Source organism: Genypterus blacodes, unplaced genomic scaffold (assembly GCF_046128005.1).
Source record: "Genypterus blacodes isolate CSIRO-AG114 ecotype Tasmania unplaced genomic scaffold, CSIRO-AGI_Gbla_v1 ptg000111l_1, whole genome shotgun sequence".
In the NCBI taxonomy this organism is placed as follows: Eukaryota; Metazoa; Chordata; class Actinopteri; order Ophidiiformes; family Ophidiidae; genus Genypterus; species Genypterus blacodes.
Genome location: NW_027466915.1, coordinates 2,436,368 through 2,460,347, shown reverse-complemented (window position 1 = coordinate 2,460,347; position 23,980 = coordinate 2,436,368). Strand labels below are relative to the sequence as shown.

General features: G+C 43.6%; 2 protein-coding genes across 3 annotated transcripts; both read right to left on the bottom strand.

Annotated features, from left to right (window-relative positions):
- Positions 1–105: 105 nt before the first annotated feature.
- Positions 106–14,367, bottom strand: hyou1 (hypoxia up-regulated 1). 2 transcript variants are annotated; one of them, XM_076161185.1, is made up of 24 exons: positions 14,165–14,367; positions 12,847–12,919; positions 12,258–12,351; positions 12,070–12,148; positions 11,757–11,911; positions 10,505–10,581; positions 10,221–10,402; positions 9,941–10,056; positions 9,610–9,796; positions 9,359–9,493; positions 9,032–9,114; positions 8,783–8,915; positions 8,439–8,626; positions 8,189–8,327; positions 7,811–7,865; positions 7,289–7,365; positions 5,758–5,946; positions 5,483–5,649; positions 5,317–5,404; positions 4,955–5,211; positions 4,768–4,852; positions 3,991–4,252; positions 3,782–3,886; positions 106–900 (listed from the first exon to the last, which is right to left on the bottom strand). In XM_076161185.1, the coding sequence occupies exons 2-24, from the start codon at positions 12,911–12,913 to the stop codon at positions 875–877; spliced, it is 2,946 nt and encodes a 981-aa protein (XP_076017300.1). In that variant the 5' UTR covers positions 12,914–12,919; positions 14,165–14,367; the 3' UTR covers positions 106–874. The 2 variants fall into 2 exon arrangements, with proteins under 2 accessions (XP_076017300.1, XP_076017299.1); XM_076161184.1 differs by lacking the exon at positions 106–900 and adding an exon at positions 1,406–3,052.
- A 1,133-nt stretch (positions 14,368–15,500) lies between these two features.
- Positions 15,501–23,249, bottom strand: vps11 (VPS11 core subunit of CORVET and HOPS complexes). The gene is made up of 16 exons (XM_076161370.1): positions 23,069–23,249; positions 22,089–22,237; positions 21,820–21,955; positions 21,543–21,706; positions 21,202–21,449; positions 20,897–21,098; positions 20,605–20,756; positions 19,966–20,152; positions 19,579–19,722; positions 18,897–19,091; positions 18,463–18,624; positions 17,677–17,810; positions 17,005–17,207; positions 16,678–16,849; positions 16,300–16,522; positions 15,501–16,063 (listed from the first exon to the last, which is right to left on the bottom strand). Exons 1-16 carry the CDS (start codon positions 23,208–23,210, stop codon positions 15,899–15,901), a joined length of 2,778 nt encoding a protein of 925 aa, XP_076017485.1. The 5' UTR covers positions 23,211–23,249; the 3' UTR covers positions 15,501–15,898.
- Between the last annotated feature and the right edge of the window lie 731 nt (positions 23,250–23,980).

Below are 23,980 nucleotides of genomic sequence, written 5' to 3'. Positions count from 1 at the left end.
TAAGTTAGGGGGGGGGGAGTTCATACATGCTTACTTACTTACTTACTTACACAGAACATTTCATTTGAGGTTCCCTATGATATAATAATTACAGGAACGGAGAAGAATAATGGCAACGTGTATTTGTATAAGTTTGCAGCTCAGGAAGGAACCATTCAAATATCATGGGAATATCACCATGTTTTTACACTCGGTGAACCAAAACAGTCCAGAAAGCTAATATCATTAACTCTTAAGCTACTTTAGTATTTTTTTTATGCATATTTATATATATTTTCATTCTGAAATTGGGTAATGTATTTTAGGGGCTGGAATTATTTTTGTTATCAAAGCGGGGTGGTGTTTACAGGGGTTCAAACGTTTCTATTTCTATTAAAGTTATTATTCAGGGTGTTCCTAAGGATCCTATTTACCAAATGTTTCATCACTGTTGTATGAAAACAAAAGGTTGTGGGTTTTTTTTATAGACTGATATATTTAAATTAAAGTCTTCTATTTGTTTGTGTGTTTCTGACTGTGGTCTTTCTACGATGCTGTATTGTTCTTTTGCTATAATCTAGGAAATCTTGACTGAGTTGTGGCGCTTGTAAATGGGAGCAAATGAGAGCTTGATAGTCTTTAAAGACTATTTGGCTCCGGAAGAGATCACAGTTTGGCATTTCCGTCTTTATGGTTGGACACAGAAGTGGCTTACATTACATTTACACTTACAAGAACATAAAATGGTCTCTGGAGCAACATAGGGCTCATGGATCCGTTTCGTTCTTTATCCAGCAATTGCACAATCTTTCTCTTCTTGGGTCCAAGGATGTTGAACCCAATCCCATGAGCCTGAGGTGTGTGTGTGGTCTTATAGCCGTGACGCTCATCATGCTTAGAGGTCCTCTGTTTTGTGAACCCCTGAAACACACAACGTATACAGATTTGAGAATTTTGTTCAGTTTAAACTGGCTGAATAAGGGATTCAAGACTGGAGACACATGTAATTCTAATGAAGAGAATACATGTCTATTTAATATTAAAATGACATCATAGAAATTCCAAAGGGGATAATATTTTCCTCGCCATTTTAGAACGTTTCTAAAACATTTTCACAGCTTGTTTAATTTGTTTCACAGTAAATCGTCCATGTAAAGATGAGGAAATGTTCAATTAAAAACTATTTTCACGAGTTATGCTGTTATTTTTGGTCATTTCTGTTCCTGGTAAACGCTTATATATTGAACACCATTACACAACAAATAGTGCACTCAAACATGGACAGAAGGGCAATCACAGGAACAAGGGACCAACATGATGACTAGATTGTTTGATGTACAAATATCAGCTGGCGCAACCAATTTGACACAAGTTTCCATCCATCCAGCTAACAGGCAACAAAGAATCTCAATTCAGGACAACAAAATAAAAAAAAGGAACTTTTATTAACGGTTTAGAAACACATTGTATGCATCTCAGATTATTTATTTTTTTTACATTGTTTTCTTCAGTCCCCCCCCAACCTTTAAATTACCCAGGGTGCTGCACACACAAACGCACACAGTTAACCCAAAGTACTGACCCACTCGCCGCTGCTGTCCTAAAGGGACACTGGACCAGAATCTGAGCAGGAATGTGTGCCAAGGAGCGTGAGGAGGTGGAGGACAGTGACAACACGAACAGACCGCCTCTTCAAGACACTTAGCAGCTTATGAGACTCTGAGAACGTGTCGTTTGTCCGCTGTCAGTGTGACACATTCAAGCTATTCTGAAGGGTTTGCATTGGGTGTTGGTGGGTAAAAATGAAATGATATAAGTTGTCCAAATGGACTAACGGAGTGATGAAAAGACAGATCCAAATCCAGATATCTAGCGGCAGGCGACTGGACGTGCTTCTACATGTCCAAGGACCTGGATGGTGGAGAACATTCACAGCCATCAACCAGATTTGGCAGCAGAGCGTGAGCTGCATTTGTCTTGTGGGATGATGTGTTAATGCTTTAGTTTCATCAACTGGTTAAAGCCCTAGAGCCGATATTAAATATAAAACTGAAATGGTGCGTTTCGTTTCCAGACCGCCATCATGTCTGGAAAACGTAGATAACCAACTGTGATTATCCTCCATTGATACGCAAGATTGATGTCATTTGGTTGTTCCTGGTTTGAGAGCCAGTGTTGAGGTACTGCCATTAACTTCACCCTCTTAATGCTGATCCACTGCTCCACTGCTCCTTCTGTGCTGGGATTCACCAGATTATACACTTTCCCCTCCCCCTTCCTATCAACCCACTTTACTTCTGAGACAGTGTTCCGTGTGTTTCTTTTCCTGATACACTTGCTTGAAGTTGCAAAAAATGTGTTAGTTTGTCTTAAAACCTACCTATGATTTAAAAAGGCCAAATACATTTGAGAAATGATGAGAACAGGGGGAAAAAAAACTAAAAATCTACATCCTTGAAGAATTTCACCAAAGGACCCGCGTACTGACTGAGCGACCTGCCAACCGCCGCAGTCGCCGACGCCATGAAGTGGCAGAGTGCAGTGCCCTTCATCAGAGGTCATGAAAAGTCAGTGAAAGCACATCAAAACAGACCGTGGTTGAGGGTGCAGTACAGAGGAAAAGCAGGAAATGAAATGTTCATGGGTCACATAGAGCACATCGCAGGTCCTTCAATCTTTGCTGGACACGGCAAAGGTTTAATGTCCGGAACCCTGCTTCTATCACAGGGCAGACAGCTTTCTCGGCTTGAATTAAGTTAAACTAGTTCTTCTCGGGCTTTCAGTGCTCCTCACTTACAAGATCCATGAAAGAGAGAGAGGGACGAACGGCACCGGAGGAACAATGAGTGGTCTCCGGTCCTCATCCAAAACAACTTGCAGCAGTTGAGCAAAGAGGGGGTAAAAAAAAAAAAAAAGACAAAAAAAAGGAAAAAAACCAAACGGAGAACAGAGAACGAAAGGGAACTTCAACATTTATACAATGTCAATAAATATAGTGAAATATATTCTTCCAGTTCCAGCTGTTATAATTCATCCCCTATGCGGTTCTCAGGTTGTTTCTTCTCCGTTGGTCCTGAAAATTAAGGCAGAGAAGGGAATAGTGAATACTGTGCTGCACCCAAACCACCGCAATGCCTGGGTGAATACTTGTGAGGCGACTCGGGTCGGATTTCTACCTTCCAAATACCGTTTCGCCTTCCCAACTTGGGTTATAAAGTCAAACAAATGCAACTAGAGCGCTGAAAATGTACATGACATTGGTAACAAACCCATTGCTAGGTGTTCTCTGAAATGTCAGAGGGATCAGGTGTCTTACCGTGACCTCATAGAAATAGCTAACGAATTGGAAACTGCTCTACATGCATGAATAAAATACCAACAAAGACAACAATCTAATGCAATCCAGTCGCTACGGCTTTGCAAGAGTACTGCACCATGAATTAGAGGGTAGTAATCGTGTGTGTGTATATGCAGCTGCTGAATCATGGGTGTGTATTTGTCCAGGCAAGTGTGACATGACTAAAGGGTGCATGGTTTGTTTTGTTAGCTGGGATGAGGGCATGACTCACAACATGCAAGATACACAACAACAAGGCAATGTAGGAACATGATAAACCGAAAATCGGTATAGTAAGGTTTGTTGAAAATAGGTGAACAGAGATTTACCTGCTGTATTGGAATTCAGTTAATTAAATAATACTTCATGTAATTGGAGATACGATTTAGTAAAGCATGCTGGTTATTTTGTCTAACCCCTTCACCTCAGTGGCGTTATAAGTGTCCATAAATAAAGTTTAGTAACCTGCGGATGCTTTTTCTTCTGTGGGCTGTGATTGGCTGCCTGTGTCTTCCTGCACCGTCTCCTTTGTGGGCGGGGCTTCGCCTGGCTGCACCTCCTCCGGGGTTTCTGTATTTCAGTCAAACACGTCACATTACAGGGGGTGAGATTTTCCGCAGTATTGTCAGATTGAATCATTTCTCATGTTGCTCGTATTTTGCCGCGTCACCCACCGCTCTTTTTGTCGGCGCTCTCCTCTGTGGGAGGAAGGACGTTCTCCTCAGCTGTGCTGTTGGCCTTGCTGCTTTTATCAGAGCTTGTGCTGTTCTTGCTTTTGGCCTTGGACTTGGGTTTGGCAAACTTGGCCTTGTTGAGCAGGTAGTTCACTTCGCGGTCCAGCAGGGCCAGCTTGGACTCCAGATCTTTGGACAGCAGGACGGGACGCTCTTTTGGGGAGCGTTTCGCCTGCTCGCTGACCGTCTCGTTCTTCCAAGTCTGGAGCAGATAAGAGGGCATGAGTGAGTGTGGGGGGGTCATGTGGCACCATCTAGCACAGCAGCACTCACAGAAGGGTCAGAGGTCACCCAGGAGTCCTTAAGAGGAAACCCAGGGTAGCTGCTCTTTTACAACTTTAGTTTAAATTCAGGGCAGAGTGATGTCCACATTTTCACACCATGGTTTCCACCTAAGAGGGAATTGTCCCCAACTGCCTGAAAGACGAGGATTTTGGTGACTTTTTCATGCTACAATCGTCACACATGTCACAATGTTGAAGTGGGAACTACAGCGAAACCTTCAGGCTGATCAGTACCTAAACTGAACGGGTTTTAGGTACTGATCAGTCACAACAGGGACTTCAACTGCAGGTTTCACTCACCTCATTATTATCACAATATAACAAATCCTTGGTTTGCAATTCAGGAATTACAGATGTATCAAATTTGACCAGACACCATCATTGAGCTTGATAAACATGTTGCAACATTGGTGCAGTCCCCACACACACACACCGTTGTCTCGTTCAGGACTTTTTCCAACAGCTTCAGCTCGACTTCGGTGAAGATTTGGTCATCCTCTGGAATCAGCAGAGCGCTCCTTTAAAGAAGACAAAAACAAAGAACAGTCAATCATCACCACCAAACGACCATCTCGTATTTCCACCAAAGAGCACCACCGTCCCCCGCCGCTGTCACCTACTTCAGGAAGAAGCCGGACGTGTTGAGCATTCTCTCCAGGGCCGCCAGGCGCTCCGGCCACTTGCGTCGCTCCTCCACCCTGAAGAACATGTCCTTGCACAGGCTCTTCAGCTCCGACAGCTTGGACCTCAGCTCCTTGGTGGTGGCCGAGTATCCGTCCTCGTCCATCCACGCCGAGGATTCGCCGAGCTTGGCGGAGATCTTATCGTTCTCCTCCTTGGACAGCACCAGCTGGTATTCATCCTGGTGGAGTTTGTCCTGAAGAAACAAGAGGCATGAGGTGAATTCATACCGACATGTTGTAGACTGTAGATGATTTACACAGAATCTTCTTCAGTGGGAAAAGGTCCTGACACAACTTACCTGCGTCTCAAAGATAAATGCTTCAAGACTGTTGAGCGTCTTTTCTCTTTCGTGTTTTGCGAGGTCTCTGTTTGTCAGGTCCTGCAGCCTGGAAAGATAGAACGACTGTAAAACCACATCCAATGAAACTGAAACAAAAGAGTAAGAACTAAGAAAACTGCTCTACTTCTTGTGCGATGCGGTCAGATCTTCCGTGGTGGGGTTGAGGATGTCGTTGATGAGGAGCTCCACGGCGATGTCTTCAGAGATCCTGGCCTTCATCTGCGGTGTTGCTTTGTTCTCCGCTTCCTTCTCTGGTTCGGCATTTGCAGATTTCTCTTCCCCCTTCTCCTCCTTCAACAGCACAGGTATTAACACATTAACACCAACTCTCTGAAGAAACGGTATGGCTTAGCTCTAAATTTCCTCCCCCATTCATTTGGACAGCGGTTGAATTCTCACCTTGGCATCAGTGTTGCTGCCTGCGTCCTCTGTCTTGTCCTGACTTTCCTCTTGATCTGGAGTTTTCTCCGCATCCTCCGGTGTCTCCTTGGCAGCTTCATCTGTCTGGGCCTGATCCTTGCCATCCTCATCCTTGCCCGCCTCATCCTTGCCGTCCGTCGCAGGCTCTGGAGGAACTTCCTCCTCATCCTGAACACACAAATCAGACGGAAATACTAAAGAGTGATCTCAGGCCAAGTTGCCGCGCCTTGTGTACACATCATATTCTCCATCTGTGCTTGTTAAGTTGACACAATGAGACTTTAGTTGATAGGATATGATCTAATGAAACTCATTTCTTACTAACAAAACTTCCCTTCCCCTCCGCTCATGTGGGAAGACCTGCTTACTTTCAGCACACCGCTAAGAGGGCCCTTCTCTGAGATCTACCACCGTATCCTGGACCTAGGGGAGCAATCTCATTATAAAATACGGGCCGCCAGGGAGGGTAAGCTCAAACTCCAACTCCACACGGACTGGTGGTACACACTGTCGTACACAGGGTCCACTTTTCCCAAATCAAGATGCAATGTACACAGAAGTAGAGGACAAATGTGATAAATGTTCAAATCTACACTGCAAACCTAAGCCACATGTTTTGTCTCTGCCCCACAATTACTACACAATTACTGGTCTGGTTACTTCAACGCAATGTCGACCATACTGGGGACGCAGTTTAAACCTTTTCCTCATCTTGCCACCTTTTGAACCCCACCCCACCTAGACGCCCTCATACCTCCCTCCATTTCACAATGGCTGAGGGACATGATGTTTTTTTCTTAAACTTGAGAAAATCTAATACACTATGAGGGGACACACTGATAAGTTCTATCACAAATGGCACCCATTTCTTTCCTATTTCACAGACCTACAGGCTGGAAACCTGAACACCAAACAGTTTCTGTATCGCAGGCGGGCCAGGGTGGGGTTGTGTGACAGTAGGGGTGGGGGTGGGTCAGGTCTTTCTTCCCTTTTTGTTTTTCTCCTCGCCCCGCCCCCCCCCCCCCTATAAAAAAACCCATACAAAATGTCCCATAACTGTACGCTCATTGTCATTTTAAAATGATTTCTTCAACAAAAATATACTCAAAACTAAATTTGTTTATTCAAAAGTAGTCACTTGCCCGATAAAGGGTTAAGGGCACTTGTCACTGTAGTGTCCAGCAGGGGGCGCAGAGAGCATTACCTACATCCGTTTTTTCACAGCTAATTTGCATTTTTTTTTTTTTTTTTTTTAAACCAGCCTACAACAAAACAGTGTGCATTTACATGCACACGTCTAATGTACTGCATGGGAATGTGTTCGGCTTAAAAGCATTTTGACAAATATTTGTGCGTGCAAACAAACTGAATAGCTTGATGATATCTTAAGGCGGAGAGGAACAATTGACGCACTAAGTAGCTCGGTGTGTACACAGAAATGATCGCAGCGACGTCATTCATATGCAGCCAATTTGATATGATATGATTTCATAAATGTAGCATTAGTTACCTGGACAGGTTCAGTCACATTTGCGGCGGGTTCTGATGCTCCGCCTCCAAACAAGGTGGAAATTGTGTTTCCAAGTACTGTGAGGATAAAAAGCAGAATGTCAAATGGCTCAATTACGCAACAAGAAGTTCAAAGAAGTACATTAGCGATTATATCTTTTTAAAAGAATGAGTAACTAAGCAATTCATACTTCTTTTCCATTTCCATTTTAAGAACCACTTTGGGAAGATTCCACTAAACCATTTCCTGGACACCTCACACACGACCAACTGCTGATCAGAGGGACAGTCTAGTGGCTTACAGAGTGTTTTAACGTGTAAAAGAGGACTAGAGGCCACATAATAGATCAGATGTACCAAAGGCTCTGATAGGCCACACAGGACTTTAGCCAATCAGATGCATAACCCATTTCCTGTGGCTCTTTGTGGAAATATTACAGCGTTAAAGAAGTGACTTCAACATATGAGCATGCCTCTTCCAGCACTTCGGGAAAGATTACAGTTACTGGTTTGTAACACTTACTAGTTAATGTCGATTCCTCTTCCTTCTCCACAATGGTTTCAAAGACGGACTCCACCTGTGGATGAAGAGCATAACAGGATTGGACTTTTCATCCTCATTTACGTTTGAGCTCTGCAAAGTTCTGCAGCAATTATGTTATTTTTTTAGATCACTGATTTTGAAACCTTGCATGTTAAAAGATGATTATGAGCACATCAATTCTAAGATGTTTTGGTTTTCAATCATCTTCATTAAGATTCTTTGAGTTAATCGCGCTTTCTTGTAAATCTTGTCAATATGTCGCCCATGATGGAAAAAGACTTGCTGATCACTCATTTGCTTATACTGTATTATTATTAAATATTCAGCAACAAGGTGAAAGGTCACAAAGTAACTGACCCGATCCAGCAGGAGGACTCCACTTTCATCCATGTTGAAGTGGGCTTTGATTCCCCTTGGCTCGGCATCAGTGTGTTTCAGGAAGCTGGTGCCCACGCCGGACAGCTTGACCGTGGTCAGGTTCAGAGAGCCAAACACACTGAATATAAAAGGACAAACGGTGAGAGAGTTACACATTTAAACTCATCTCAGGAGGCAAACGGTGCTCATGCAGTGAGCAAAAGTGGACATTTTCAATCGGTGGACTAACCTAAGGTCCTCCTGCCCGAGGAAGCTGAGGTCACCGTAGTTGATAACGAAAGCAAAGTCGTCGTTGTAGCGGTTGAACGTGATGACCTTGCGCTGTGGGTAGGGCGCCATTCTTTGGAAGAGGATGCGCTTGTTGTGTTTCACGGTTTTAGTCCCGTCTTCTTCCTCCGCCTCACGGGTGAATTCCACCTGATGGAGACACCATGTGGTCAGTGGATTAAGTTATGGCATCCGGATTGTCTTCAAGTAAACATGCCGTCGCTTTGAAAACACTGCTCATGAGGGTTAGGCTCTGTTTAGGACAAAATCAGGCAGCATATTGGCCTGAGACTGAGCTGCGCTGACCTGTATGGGGAAGACAGCTGCGTCTCGGACGAAGAAGGGCTTGACCTTGAAGGCCTTGCTGAGGGCAGCGGCCTGGTACACGGCGCCCATGGCAGCTGCCTCATCTGCATTGATGTTTTTCCCCAGCTCCTCTCTGCATAAAAACAAAGCACATTTGCAGTCGGATAAAAGAACAGTGGCCTCCAACCTCATGAATAAAGAATAAAAACGACAATTTGTCAGTTCTGAAGAGCACAAAACCCGACTTACTTCTCCACAGCCTTGAGCAGCAATTCTTGAACCTTGGGGACACGAGTGGCGCCTCCCACCAAAATCACCTGCTCTATTTCATCCTGTTGTAGGAGGAAATAAAAGGTCAACTCAGATTCACATCCAATATGCCTTCAAAAGCAAGCAGATATATGAGATATCCAAATAACAAACACATATGAAGGAATGAATGATTTAAAAACCAAAATCACAAAAATGAATGGTCATGTGTAAACTATGACAGATTTTCAACAGTTGCAAATGTATTCTCCCAGGTTGGACCTGATAGATGGCGGTAGTAGGCAGAGACTTGTTCAGTATACTGACCAGCTTCATTTCTGCAGAGGTCAGGGCATCCTGCACAGGGCGGGGCACCCTCTCAAAAAGATCAGCACACAGATCTTCAAAGTCCGCCCGAGTCACCTTGGATTTGAAGTCGATGTCGTCCATCAAGCCTTCGACCTGAGTAACACAAAATGAAAACGTTATTTCATCCTAATCCTGACACGTCGTATCCGATGTGGATGCAGCCATCAGAAGTGGGAGTGAGGATGGTGGGCTCCTGTCGGCGGTCTCACCTGGGCCATGAAGTCTGCGTTGGCACTGAGCACCGTCTTGAGCCTCTGAGCCTCTTTGAGGAGCTTGGCCATAGCTCGGTGATTCTCCCTAACATCCTTCTTGCTCTTCTTCTGCTCGTTGAACAGTTTGGCCAGGTGGTCCCGAAGTCGCAGGTCCATCTCGAAGCCCCCCAGCCCGCGGTCAAAGCTGCAGCCAGCCAACAAGAGGGCAGCAAATGTTAAAGAGTGTGTAGGTGCAGTTTAAATGCTATTCTGTTAACTGCACGTTTAGGGGTCGCGTCTAACAAAACCTTTCCCCTTACTTTTAAAAGATTATAGTCAGTGCACTCACCCAACACCTCGGATCTGCAGCTGGGGCTGAGTCCCGGCGTCCTTGGTTTTGACAGTCTGATAGGTGACGATGGTTGCCGTGGTGCTGCCTGAGCCCATATCGTAAAACATCACATTCTATTTGGGGACAAGATTGCACATTAATGTCAGTATGTTCAGAAAGACGGGCAGTTTGAGCTTGTGTGTTTAAACAAATGTTTTTCGTATTCTTCACTGCATACAGGATATGCAGTCTCCTAGGGCGTTTACGAGTGTGTGTGGGAGTAATGCTCAATGTGCACCTTAGCTGCGTTGTCGATATCTTTCCGTCTGAAGACCCCGTAATTCAAAGCCACAGCTGTGTTATCGTTAATGAGCTGAAGGACCTTCAGACCCGCCACCTGTGCAGCCTGCAGAACTGCCCGGCGCTCCGCCTGGTTGAAGAAGGCCGGAACGGTAATCACAGCATCTTTGATCGGTTGTTCTGTTCGTTGCAAAGACAAAACACAGAGAAACGCGCAGAAAGATTATGTTGCTATACTTTCCCCACAGTTACACGTCTTGCAAATCAAATGAGCAAACTGACCGGCATACTCCTGGGCCAGGGCACGAGAATAGTTAAGCACCATCCCCAGGAACTCCTCGGGTGTGTACTGGAGATCTCTGAGAAACAAAAAGGCAATTTAGATCAAGATATGCACAAACCATTGCTCCTTGTACTTATTTGACAACCCCTCTAACCCCTCCATTATTGGCCTATGGCTCCATTCCGTCCGCTTTGTTGCTGCTGCATTATGAGACAATTATGACAACTGCACATTCACACGCTAAACTAATTATGAAGGCAAGTATCCCCGGACTGTATGGTACTTCAGGTTAACGCTGGAACCAAGTCTAGCGATGTAGATTATTTACTACTAATTCCCCCATAGATATTCTGTAGGTTTTAAGTTCTATAACATGTTCACATCAGCGTGTAATGGAAGCGGTTAGACAGCGAAGCAAGAGCCAAGCATCTGCCGTACTGCAGCTGGCCTATCAGAAGAGACTGGGCCTTAAAGAGACAGCACCTAATACAGCCCTTTTTACCTCTGTGTGTGTGTTAAAATATATCCCTGAATGAAAAGGAAAACGGTGTTAATCTGCATTGTCTGTCTTCGGGCAAACATATAAAGACCTGTGCTTTCCAAATGATCTCCTGAACTCAATTAATATGCGTGACTGCAGGCATTCAAGAGCGTTCACAAGGAGGACATTCATATCAGCAAACCTTGTACAAGTGCATCAATTAAGGTTTTTAAAGTCAAGGACTAGATGAATGATTCATTTAGGGATCATTCGGATAATTGAAAAATCATTATGGAAAGCGGCAACTTTCGGTCACTCGCTGGTAATTCTCAAGACCAGGCCCTTATGTTCCCATGACAACTAATGTGAATGCAAAAAAAACCTCCCGACGAGGCCTAGAAAGATCATCGGTGGTGATAATTACTAAGGGGTATGGACGGGGAGCAAAATACTGCCGCCCTGCTAATGTTCCATGATAACAAACGACTCTGTAACACTCATCTGAGGGGTCTTGCTGCGGACAAAGCTGCTCCATTCTCATCCAATCAAACAGTGTTGCAGGTGTCTTATGCTACCCTTCGCCCTCCGACGCTTCAAAATGCAAACACGATTAGACGTTTTGTCCTTCCTTATGCATCCTGGCACCGCTTCAATGAAAGGACCTTATATTATGTAAAAACTACTTTCAGATCTAAAAATAAATTCCTCACTTCACTTGCGTAATGGGAGCTTGACTAACATACTGAAACAGAGGATACATAAAGACTTACTCGGAGTTTTTGAAGAAGGCTGTGCCTCTGAGTGAGTCCTCCTCTAGCTGGTGTTCAGGGAAGCGTTTCTGGTAAAGGGACACCAGGGAGTTGTCGTGCTTCTTGCCCAGGAGGCTTTGGAGGTGTCTGTAGACAACTTTGGGGTTCTTCACAGACTGAAATGAGTTAAATACATCATCCTTAGTAACGTTTCTAGACGAGACAAAATGTTATTAATGAAGTAACACAAGTTTGAGGAGTGTAACTTCTGTGTTATCAGTTCATGCTGACATTTGATCAAGCTCTAGTTATGTAATTTGAGAACAGATCGTACCACTCCTAAAGCGCTATCTCCAAAAAGTCTTTCATTCTCCTTGAGACAGACGGCCACAGGGGTTTTCCGCCTCGACTCCCTGTGAAACAAAGACAATCGTCACGCTATGAACTCAAGGTGTGTACGTTCACCATTACCATACAGGTCCGAGATGAACACACAGACGCTCAAAGCATAATTACACTTACCTGTTGAGAACAATCTCCATTGGCACACCTGGTTTGACTATTGCCATTTTCATCCACTCACTGCCCAGGTCAACTGACATGACAGCAATAGAAGCTGCAAAAAAAAAATGTGTTAACGTCAGTATGACATACGTTCAGTCAACATCTGGGGTCCTGAGGAGTCGTCCTTTTTTTCGATCTAGCTTGGATCTTAATCCGTTTCTGGTCAGACTTTTCCAACTTTGCAAGATTGGGTATATGTCAACATGTTTCCTTTTTCAGGTGACTGTATTTGATGATGGACTGAACAGGTGCCGCTAAAAATGTGGCGGGGTCACATGTTGTACATCAACAAACAAGATAGGAAACCTACAATTACCACCAACACCAGTACTAAATAGTTTTGACACACAGATCTACAAGATGATATCTGCATGATAAATCCTCTACACTTTGGATTGATAGGAAATCTGTTTAAATTGGCAAAATGTGAGGATTTCTGGGCTTTGGTGGAGCCGTATGCTCTCTTAGTGCCGAGTTTGTTGACAGCAATAATCACAACAGTCTAGTTCATACAAAAACATAGTATAAACGTGAAGCATCACATTACCTGTGTGAGATGGCAACATTGCCAGGACAAGGCAGAAGAGAGAGCACAACGCCAGCTTACTGCCCATGGCTACCTGTACAAAAAACAAATTATACATTAATTATTCGCAAGAAGTGAACTGGGTGACTGTGGATTCTATCAAACCTGCACTGCAGCATAGTCACATCGTTTAATTTTAATTATTGGCACTCAGGAAAAGAGGATTTCAAGCATGAAGACATTACCATCTGTCTTTTCAGAGACCATTTTAAACATCTTGCTTTTATGTGTCAATACTTCAGCTTTTAAAGTCCCCTTATGTGCTCACAGATGTCACTTCTGACCACCATCTCCTCCACTCTGAATCTGCTGTGCATCTTTCTTATCCATCTGCACTGCAGATTCATTATTGTTCAATGTCACTGTGGGAGTAAAGCAGGAAAGTAGGCCTTCGTCTCAGAAATGGAAAGGGAGGATTATCTCCAAAATAAAAAGCTTAACATGTCTACTCTCCCTCTTTTTCCTTTGTATCCAATGTAGGTCCCCTCACTATTCCTCTACAAACAGGAACACCCCTGAGTGTTCCCTGAAGGTTTCCTCACTGTCAATGGGGTTGTGATAAACTCCAAATGGGATCAGTTTGTTCTTTGCAGGTTTTTCTGGCCTTTGTCCAGGATATGCAAATCATCTAATGAACCTGATACCGCCTACAGGTGTACACACTTTACAAACACGTGGCATGAATGCTATTGGAAGGCTTTGATGTTGGCAAAGGCTCCCATACCTACAATCAACTAAATTGGCTGTGTATTCAAAGAGATCGTGCATGTTTTGATGTTCAAGGGCGCCATGGCCTATCTTCACTACAGCTTAACATGTGTACAGAGCATGTAAAACCACAATTATGTGTTTTTCCTAAGACAATAACAGACAATCTGCAGGCTAAAGCATAGAAACTTCTAGGTACCGGTGAGGCACAGACGCATGGGTGCTACAATGGATGCACAGATCGGAACACACACGGAACATCATTAAACAAAACAATACAACAGAATATCAGAACATGACTTGGTTGAATTGTTAAGCCAATATGTAAAACAGATGCTGTGAATTACATTAATGTAAGTTGTGCATTATTGTCGTTACATTGTCCGCTAGTAAGCCGAAACGAATCAATTCAGCCAACGCTGAACAATGACGACCGGCTGTCAGTGGAAGTCTAACAATGAAAAGACAATAATTATAAGGCTAAGTTGACAAACAGTGTTAGCTAGCTGACAGTGTGTCAACCATCAACTAGAGAGCATGAGTGACACATTGTGCAACTGTATGAACTTACCTTTCCACGGCCGGCACCAATAAAACTGCTAAAGGGACCACCGACAGTAAGTCTCTATGCCGGCGGGTTGTGGGCTCAGTTTCCGTCTTTTAGTTGTGTTCCAGCGTTTATTTGTATCACACCGGGTGGTTTTCAGTTCCCCTTATCACCGGCTTCTCTCAACAGACGGGCCCGGAACGCGGCGTCATCTCATTGGATCCAGTGAAGCCGCTGCTGGGGCTGAGAATGACGTCAAGAGAACTATAGTTACATGTTCTACTTCCTCTTAGCATGTTAGATTAATATACATGTTAGATTATTTACCCAAACATGGAAAGACCTTTTCACACTAATGGGTACAGAACAGTGTGCGAATTAATCTAAACTATCAATTCACACTAATATCATTGTTATTTTTTATCAAGTTTGGTTGTACTGTTCTTTCCTGCTCGAACCTGGGTATTAGTGTGCTTTTACTCTGAAAGTAAACATTATAACTTCCGGCAATACTCTTTATTTGTCTTGATGCGTCGTTCGAGAAACGGTAATGACCCTGCACCCTGTGCCCGCCCACCGGGCTCCACGCACTACGCTGTGATTGGTTTAGGTGCTTGAGCGACATCGGAAAAGACTTCTGGCTGCTTCTCATTGGTCCACGTTCAGTTGGTAGGCGTCGAATTGATGACGACATTTCCAGGTAATTTTGCGCACATGAGACTGCCTGGGTGATTTTTTTTAAATTTTGATCAAGTCAATTGTCTGATTTTAAGATTTGAATATGCGTTGAAACCCCAATGTTATCTCAACTAATGCCACCATGTCCTCATCTTCGTATTCTATTGTAAGTTACTGCCATAAAAATATGAGAATAAAGATAAAACGCATTTCATTCGTGGTAATATCACAAATATCATGAATATCAAAAATTACATTTATATTATCTTATATTTGTGGGGGAAAAACATGGATTATAGTATAATCCATGTTTATAATAATACTAAATTATTCTAGTAATGACAAGTGGTCCTCAAACTGTGAATTTGCACAGCTTTTGTGGTGGCCCTCCTGTCTTGCTTCCTTTTCAGCAGATTAGGTAACTTTCATTTAAATGTTAAATTACAAAAAAACAAGGTGAAATGTAGGATTACAAAATTGTATTGCTTCAGTTGTTGCTTACATCAATGTCAGACTCAAAAGCTACTTACCCGGTTGTGATGTCATCAAACTCGCAAAGTGACAGTGATGTCATCCAAACTAAGTATGTCAAGAGTGAGAGTATCAACACGGAATGAATGAATAATTTCTAAAACAACAACATGGATGAAGTCAGATACAGGAAATCAAGAACAACCCCACATAAAATGACACTATTCACAATTTTATTTTTCGATCTAGAATGACGGAGATTAAATGATTTTAGTAAGGACAAATGATTGAATTTGAAGAGCTTGAGCACGAATACACAATAATTAGTACAAGCAAACACACAGAAATGAAAATTCTTCAAGGCATGATTCAGCAACATCTTCTTCTTCTTTAAGTACATTTGTACATGTGCCCAGTCATTTAGACGACGAACACAACCTTGCAACGAGTCCATCACAGCGACTGAAAGTGGCCACAGCATTCTACGTTAAACAAAGTGACATCCTGCGCAGCAAAAGCGTTTGGTTAGGAATCTGCACTGACGTGAAGCTCCACACAAAATGGCTGCTAATGTAAGATTCCAACCACCGTCCACTTGGCTTGAGGTGTCTAGCAGGTCCTCTTGGTGTGGATGAGCAGGTCTCTCTGCAGGTTGACCTCCAGATTGCCAACAGTTTTGCTGCCAGGTGGGTCAGTGACCAGAGTCAGTTTGTTAAATACTCCTCGACCAAAATAATCGGCCACGACTGAGAAACCGTCATTGGAGCTGCGTAACTGAAAACCATGGAAAAGGGAACGAGAGCTTAATTTCACGGAATTTAGGAAAAGATATCATACAAATCACAATCCCTCTAAAACAAAGAATATGTCAAATATATACAACATGCAGATTCAGTACATAGAAAGCGATATATATATTTAATGATCCTGCCTGATCACATTACAGTAGATGCATATTGTATTTGCACAGTAATCACATTTGGACCTCAGGTGAGTAGAACACTCGTTACCTGTCTGGTGAAGTGGTCGTGCAGGTCTCGTTTCTGGTCCTGAGCGCGCAGCATGTCCATGACCTTGCGGTTCTCCGGCGTGCAGGTGGGACACTCGGCCTCGCTCTCGGCGTAGCTGTCGAAGCAGTGCTGATGGAAAGAGTGGCTGCACAGGAAGTGGACAGACGGCAGCTCCAGCGGGCTGTTGCACATGTTGCACTTGGTCTTCTGGAAAATCTTTGCGCTGGATTCAAACATGACGGGGGGGAATTAGGTAATCCACGACAGCGGTTTAGCTAAACCTACATACTGGAACGACTCCATTTCTCAGCTCATTGTTCGAGCTGGAGAAAGAAAAGTGAAGGCCAGAGAAATGACTCAGTTCCTCTTGTTACCCACCTGGTTTTGAGCTCCTGGATCTCAGAGCGGAGGTGAGCCGTCTCCTCGCGGTACTGGCTGATTTTGCGCTCATCGTCCTCAATCTGCTGGCTCTCCCTCTGCAGCTTGTTGATCAGGTAGTCTTTGATGACGGACAGTGTGGCTGTCGAGTTGTGCGCCAGTGTCTGCACCACTGCAGCCACACACACACACACACACACACACACACACACACACACACACACACACACACACACACACACACATTTTCAAAAGGAGGGAAAGGTAATTATTGTGTGGTTTGCAAATTCGACAGAGGATAACATGAAGCAAAAACAAGCAGCTCACCGAGTAGCGGAGGCATCAGGTTGTTTTGGTCGATGTGATGGAGGACCTGGCTGATGTAGGCCTTACAGTCCTCCTCTTTCCTGGCAAAGTAGCCCAGCGCCTGCTCCCACAGGCAGACCTCTTGGTCCCCGTAGCGTTTGCAGGCGTCCACCACTTTGCCGTACTCCTCATTCTGCATGTGGTAGTGCATGATCTGCTGATACCTGCACGGAAATGCAAAAGAACAGTCTAGCAATAATGATCTCACTGCACATGTATATAGTTACACTTCATTTGAGCACATACAGAATATTAGCTCAGCTCAGCAAACTACACACAAGAATCAATATATTCTATTGATTTGGACCAATCATAGGTCAATATAAAAGAGACAATATACTTCCTCTTAACTCCAACACTCATCAGATATTGTTCAAGTGTGAGTGAGTGAGTGTGAACTTCTTTTATTGTCCATGGATTGTTGTGGTTTGTCATTTAAAGACACACACAAGGTGATATTGCGTAATGACGGCGAAGTAAGACTTGATTTATTTCTTCTATTAATAATTTGTATTTGGAAAATGTCTCCAGTTCAATCCTCTTTTCTGATTGACATGCTGGACACAACATCCACCGCTTTGTCCTGCAGTATTGATCGTGGCGGTGCAAGGTTCTTCAGTCTGGCTCACTCACAGTTTCCCCTTCTCATACAGGTAGAGGACGCCTTCTTTGAAGTTGTGCATCTGGCACAGGACCAGGGCTTTGTCAAACACGGTGTTGTCGCTCCTCAGCAGCGACAGTGCTGCCCCCTGCAGCACGTTCTGTCTCTGCCGACAGGAGAGAGAATGCACAAATAAAGCACAGATATTTATCCCCGGAATTGTGTTTAAACGTGGCAGAAATGAAGAGTCGTGTCACAAAGACAAATGCGGCAAATGGAATTAAGTGGGCTCATAAATGTTACAGGCAAATGTAGAGTGACTGAGGGTGAGCGCTAATGCCTTCAGTCACACTTGAACAAGCTTTATCCTGAGTGGATAAACAGGTTACATTATTTCTCACCTATATGTGGTAAGGATTTTATAACTTACTTGTGTGCAAATTGCCATATACGAGACATTTTGCAGTGCTGCCAGACCAAATTCCTGTGAAGTTTGACTGGAATGCAACAATCACTATGAAAACTTTGTGATGTTTTCATGTGTGGGGAGGCAGTAGCTCAGTTGGTAGGGCTTCCGCTTGGGAACCAGAGGATTGCTGGTTCGAGTCCCTGCCGAGGTGCCCCTGAGCAAGGCACTGAATCCCCAGTTGCTCCCCCCTGCCATCCGTAATGTAATGTACGTGGCTTTGGATAAATGCATCTGCTAAATGATCGTAATGTAATGTAATGTAATGTGATGTGATGTGATGTATGGCCATGTAACACCGCATTGATTTTTAATTAGTTTGTGTGTGTGTGCGTGCGTGCATTGTACTAACGTCAGGATCCTGTTCATGTGCCCAGTCCTGCAGCCGAAGCTCCAGCAGGGTGTCATAAACCCCCTGAGGAGAGAAAGGCTCCACCTCGATCATGTGTTCCAGGAAGGCTTTCAGCTCCCGAGGATTGTTGGCAAAGATGGGGATGAATTCCTCAGAGTTGGCCTGAAACCAAGACGAACATCGACAGCCTTTTAACGGAAAAATCCCCCAAGGAAAAAACGCTCAACTTCTGTCCCTCAGCTACTCTGGGCTGTGATGAAGGAAGTGTTGTAATGTTTTCATGCTTCACTTATAACTCACTTCCCCATTTTCCCTGCCTCAGTGACATATTTCTTGTCCTTGTCTATAATTTGTGTACATCAGCCAGAACGCCACCATTTGTACGATTGTGTTACACACTAAAAAACTAAACGGGAGCAGTTTTAGTAACAGACCTTATTAACAAGACTATCCTGGCTGTCCTTTTCTGCCGAGTCTTCGCTGGGTTGGTAATTGGTGCACAAACCCTTCAGCAGCAGCGTGGTGCCTTCAGGGACGTGATGCATCAGCGTCTTGCCGTAGCGCTTCATGTTGCTCTCGGCTTGTTCGAAAGGCAGACGCCCGATGTATCGAAGCGCTTCTTGGTAATTCTGGTGTGGGGATTATATCATTGGATTACTCATGCTGTTTACTGTTAGACCAGAGGGAAAAGTGACTACATTGCTGTTTTCTTTTGAATTTTGTAAGAAAAGCCATAATCCATTCAACCCTTATTTCTGTGTTGAAACAGCTAATAAGGGTAATGACATTAAACGACAAACTCCTCTACATTATCTAAACAAATACTGAAAAAACGGTTTCTCTTCACAAGCATTCACTGTGATGTAATTGCCCACGCAGAGTTTTACAGAATTTATATTGAAACTAAACAATAAACCTTAAACCTAAGCAGGAAGAGATTCTGCTTCAGGGATCAGACATTATTACATTCAACGTGAATGAAGCAGCTCATCTCAGCTCGCCAGACATCTCAACAAAAAAAGTCTGCGAGTACGACAAGCAAATTCAGCCAACCAGATGATTTAAATGCATTTCCCTAACAAAGCGTTGTGCACCGACTCTCAATGATTGTTTAACCTTGAGGTCCTCCAGCTGGATTTTCAGGTACCACTCGTGGTGTGTGTGTTTCTCAGCCAGGAAGACGGCGTGGCTGTGGTACCCGGCCTGCCGCAGGACCTTGATGGCGATCTCCACGTCAAAGTGCACCTCACTCTCACTGCTCTGTTGGCATCAGAGAGTATGGGAAGACTGTGTTAAAATGACATTTCTAATAACTCATTGCAACATAACTACTACCACTGTATCTATAGTGATACTATCATAAATGTGTGTCTTATCCTGATTATTGAAGTGGTAAGAATGTGTAAGATGCAAGAGCCACCAAGAATTGAAATGTGTGATGTGTGATTGAACTATCTGTGGATGTTGAAAGCATTGTGGGAACCTTTCTTGTCATTGACTGACCTTGATGAACTCTTCCAGCTTGGAGCTGTCCTTCAGCTTGGTGTAACAGTTGAGCAGCAGCGTTGTGTGGTCTGCGTTGGCGAGTGACTGTCTGTGCAGGGCTTGCAGATATGCGGTCAGGTTGTGGATCCTCTGCGCATCCAGGAATTTCCTGATCACATACGATGGCTCCAGTTTTCCAATGGTGCTTTGGGGACATAAAGGGAATGTCGATGTACAAAGACGGACAATTTCCCAAAACTGAGAATTAGTTTTTCATTAGAGAATGACTTTGTGACATGGAAGTTGAACTCTAAAATTCAGATGGCACTGACTTGTTGTGTAGCCAAGCCTACGTTTTTAAATGGGGATACAGATTTCCATGGTCTTCTTTTCATTCAGCAGTCTATTTTGAAACTTTTGCAATCTTCCAAGTTTGGCAACTGGAGTATGAGTTGAACATTGTAGAATATGTCACCGTTAAAGTCAAAGAATTCCATAGCAAATAAATAGTTTAGTACTCCTGGGGACTATACACATTTGATTTATTTCAGTTCACTGCCAAAGTGAAATGAAAGCAAATGTGATTGTTTTTATAGCATCTTAATCCAAGCAGGACAACAACAATCGCTCCTGGCAACGCTCTTGTCATGCAGTTACCGAATGTATTGCTGGATGGCGCCATCGTGGTCGCCCTTAAGGTAGAGATGATCGCCGTACTGTCTGAAGATCTCAGAGAGTCCGTCACTGTCCAGGTGTTGGCTCTTTGCCAGGTTAATGGCCATCACAAAGAGGTTCTTCTTGAACAGCATCTTCAAAAGACAATAACATGAAAATCCTGCCGTCAGCTCTGCTACTCTCACAGACAATGAGGAAGTTAATGGCTCTTCTTCCTCGTTCCTGTTCTTTTAAAAACCCCTGGAAACAAGATTAACCTGCCCTCAGGACTCACCTCCAGTTTAGTCTGGGTGTCCTTCTCCTGGAGCACAAACATCTTTCCGTCTCTGGTCAGGATGTAGAAAGAGCCCCACTCTGCCAGCACGTCGACCACGTCGTCGAAGGAGGCGCTGTAGGCGATGAACTTGTTGTCCAGGTCATAGATGGTCAGAAGCTGCTTGTCTGAGGGAGAAGCTTCCCTGCTACCAAACCCTGACCTGGGTAGAGAATAATCAGCACTGTAATGCTAAAACCCCTGCAGGCACAGTCCCATTACCAAAGCTTCACAATGATCGTGTATTTGTGTTATCTTGTCATTACTTGTTAGGCGACTTTGCGTCCCTGATGAGCAGGAGCAGGTAACCGCGGTGCCAATGGGCCAGCAGCTTGTGTCCGTCAAAGGCAAAGCACGGCCCCCGCTCGTCCGGCTGGTACAGGTACACGCATTCGTCACCAGCCACGATGAACTGGGAGTCTTGGGAGGGATCTGTGAGGGCGGAGCAGCGGAGTGCACAGCCATGCGTGTCCAGTTCTAATTTCGGGTACTCCTTGATGGACAGGGTGTAACACTGATAAGGGGGAAAAAGAGGAATATGAGGTTTAAGATCGATAGACTATCAAACCCTTAAAACAGAATGTGTTCAGGGAGGCACCAGACTTACGTGGACTTTCTCCAGAGTAGCAACAAACAGATTTGTGACCTTGGCCATTTGGCGGAAGGCGAGGCCGGTGACTGGGCAGGTTCCCTCATGCAGCGTCAGAGTTTTGCTGTGTCGATCCCTGGTGATGTCGCCCTTCGTTAACACCACGCTGCCATCTGTGAAGCCTGCCAAAAGCAGAGAGACAAATGGACATCTCTGAACAGAGCACAGAAAGCCCTATAATGACAACATGGTGAGCGACCAGGGACCAGGGAGTGGGACTTTGTCTCTGGCTTACCAATGGCCATAAAGTTGAGGTTCTCGTGCACACTGAGGCAAGACACTTCAGTCGGTTTGTTGCCAGGAATTGCAGGGAAAATCCTGGTGCAAAGAGGATTTCCACTGTCTCTCTTGTCAAGGTTCCAGACCTTTACCTATGAAATTAGTGATCTAGTTAAATGATGGTTCATGAAGACAGTGAGACACACACACACACACACACACACACACACACACACACACACACACACACACACAGGAGTGTTCTTAGGAGCTCTGCATACTCACTAGAGGGTTTATTCCATGCTCATCCTGCCCCACTGATACCAGGATACTGTGCTGCTTCAGCTGGTAGAGGTGAGTTACCCTCAGCTTGTAGGCCTGAAAGGAGGTCAACTGCAGGGAACGTGTGAGAAGCCAGATCTTGCCATCCATATGTAACATTAGATGTCAAGGGCAGTTATTATATTAGAGAGCTTTGTGTTCAAAAGTCAATAATGCTATAATAAATATTCACCCCAAACTGATGCTGTTTGTTTCTCTAAAGACTCCAGACCTCCCCTGAAAATTTAGATGGATTTTTTTGCAAGAAGTTTAATATCAGCAGTTTTTGTCGTGTTTAGTCTTGTTTTTGTTCCATTTTCCAGATTAATCATACTGGTTGCAGTCAGAGAATCCAAGATTCAGTCTTTGTGTTAGACTTTACATCAAATAAACTCCACTTTCCTTTCTTATTTTCTATCACATATCTGTCATACCCTTAGTTCCATATATAATAAACAGATATAATACAGTTTATGGCGGTGGAGGTTCTGAATTTGACAGCCGAACATTTTAATGACTATTGACTGGTATTTTGTTTGTCTGGATTGTTCACATTTAACCCATACAACAATATGGTAATAAAGACACACTTACATTGACAACAACCCCAAACTAATAGAATATTCTACATTCTCAACATTTTAAAAATAGTTTATAATTTCCACCCCCCAAAGTCTCGTGCATCCTTATGTCTGCTATTACCGAAAACAAACCCACGCCCACAGATTTCAAGGCAGTTTACTGTGACGAAGACTGATTCTATCTCCTCCCTGTCATGTCTGCGGTTTACCTCACTATTTTGAGACACCCAATGAGCAGATATGTACCAAATACCTCCTTTTTTCTGTAGGTTTAAGGTCTGTTTGAATTTGCTGAGTCGTGTTCAGGCTGAGCTGTCAGGAGTTAGCATTAGCATTCGGAGCTAACCACTGTCAAAAGGATATCTCCCAGAACAATGTGGCCTCTGCCAGAGTCGCAGGTCGATATTCCGGGCGGAAGAGCGAAGTTTTTCCCATTATCCACAGGATCCTTCACCGTATCTTTGTCAAAAAATACGAATTTTCTCCACTGTAAGAATGCTGCCATTTTAAAAGCACTAGCACTGTTGCAGGACTAGGAGTGTATCATGTGACAGTAACAAACATCACGTGAGCAAACCGGAAAAGGAACTGATTAAGTAAAATAAGATATCAAATAAATTATCTTATTAATATCATTTCATTCTGTTACATTCACTTATACCTCACTTTTATTCAGTCATAATTGAAATATTTTTTATTATTATTGTCAGGAAAGTGAATGGAAAGGTCATTATGAGAAAGTTTCATTGTATGCCCAGTGAATTTCATGGCAATTGCTATAGATTGATATGTATGAATTCTATATTATGATTTACAAGCAGGGAAAATAGACACTGAATCATTGTATTTCTGTGGTGTTTCCTTATGTTAGGTTTTCCACTATAGACTTATGTTAATTATCACTTTAAGGTCATTAACTAAACAGTACATTATTTGAAGTATTCAGTTAACATAACTTCAGGCGTTTTGCATTTTTTTTTTTGCACATTAAAGCCCAAGCACCTATCTTGAATCTAAAATCTATTTCTATGCGCTAACCTTTCTCACCAACTTACTTGTTAGAAGAGACAGACACGATAAATAGAAATATATTGTATGTTAAATGAACTGTACAGTACTATACTTAAGTTTATTAAAATTGTGCGTAATTTTCTTCAGTTGGCCAATCCGAACAATGTGGGCTCTTTTGGTGTCCTTGAGGGGACTGAACCTAATACGGTCTGTTTTCATTCAGTGTACACAAATAAGGACTAATAAAGTATTACCCCATCTTAC

Coding starts and splice junctions, on each gene's coding strand:
- vps11 (XM_076161370.1), bottom strand. CDS start 23,210: ATGGCAGCATTCTTACAGTGGAGAAAATTCGTATTTTTTGACAAAGAT. Junction 18,625..18,896: donor AGGATAGTCTTGTTAATAAG/GTCTGTTACTAA, acceptor TCTTGGTTTCAG/GCCAACTCTGAGGAATTCAT. Junction 17,208..17,676: donor CTGTATGAGAAGGGGAAACT/GTGAGTGAGCCA, acceptor ATTTCCGTGCAG/GTATCAGCAGATCATGCACT.
- hyou1 (XM_076161184.1), bottom strand. CDS start 12,913: ATGGGCAGTAAGCTGGCGTTGTGCTCTCTCTTCTGCCTTGTCCTGGCA. Junction 11,912..12,069: donor GAGATAGCGCTTTAGGAGTG/GTACGATCTGTT, acceptor AACTCATTTCAG/TCTGTGAAGAACCCCAAAGT. Junction 5,650..5,757: donor GCAGCAACACTGATGCCAAG/GTGAGAATTCAA, acceptor GTGCTGTTGAAG/GAGGAGAAGGGGGAAGAGAA.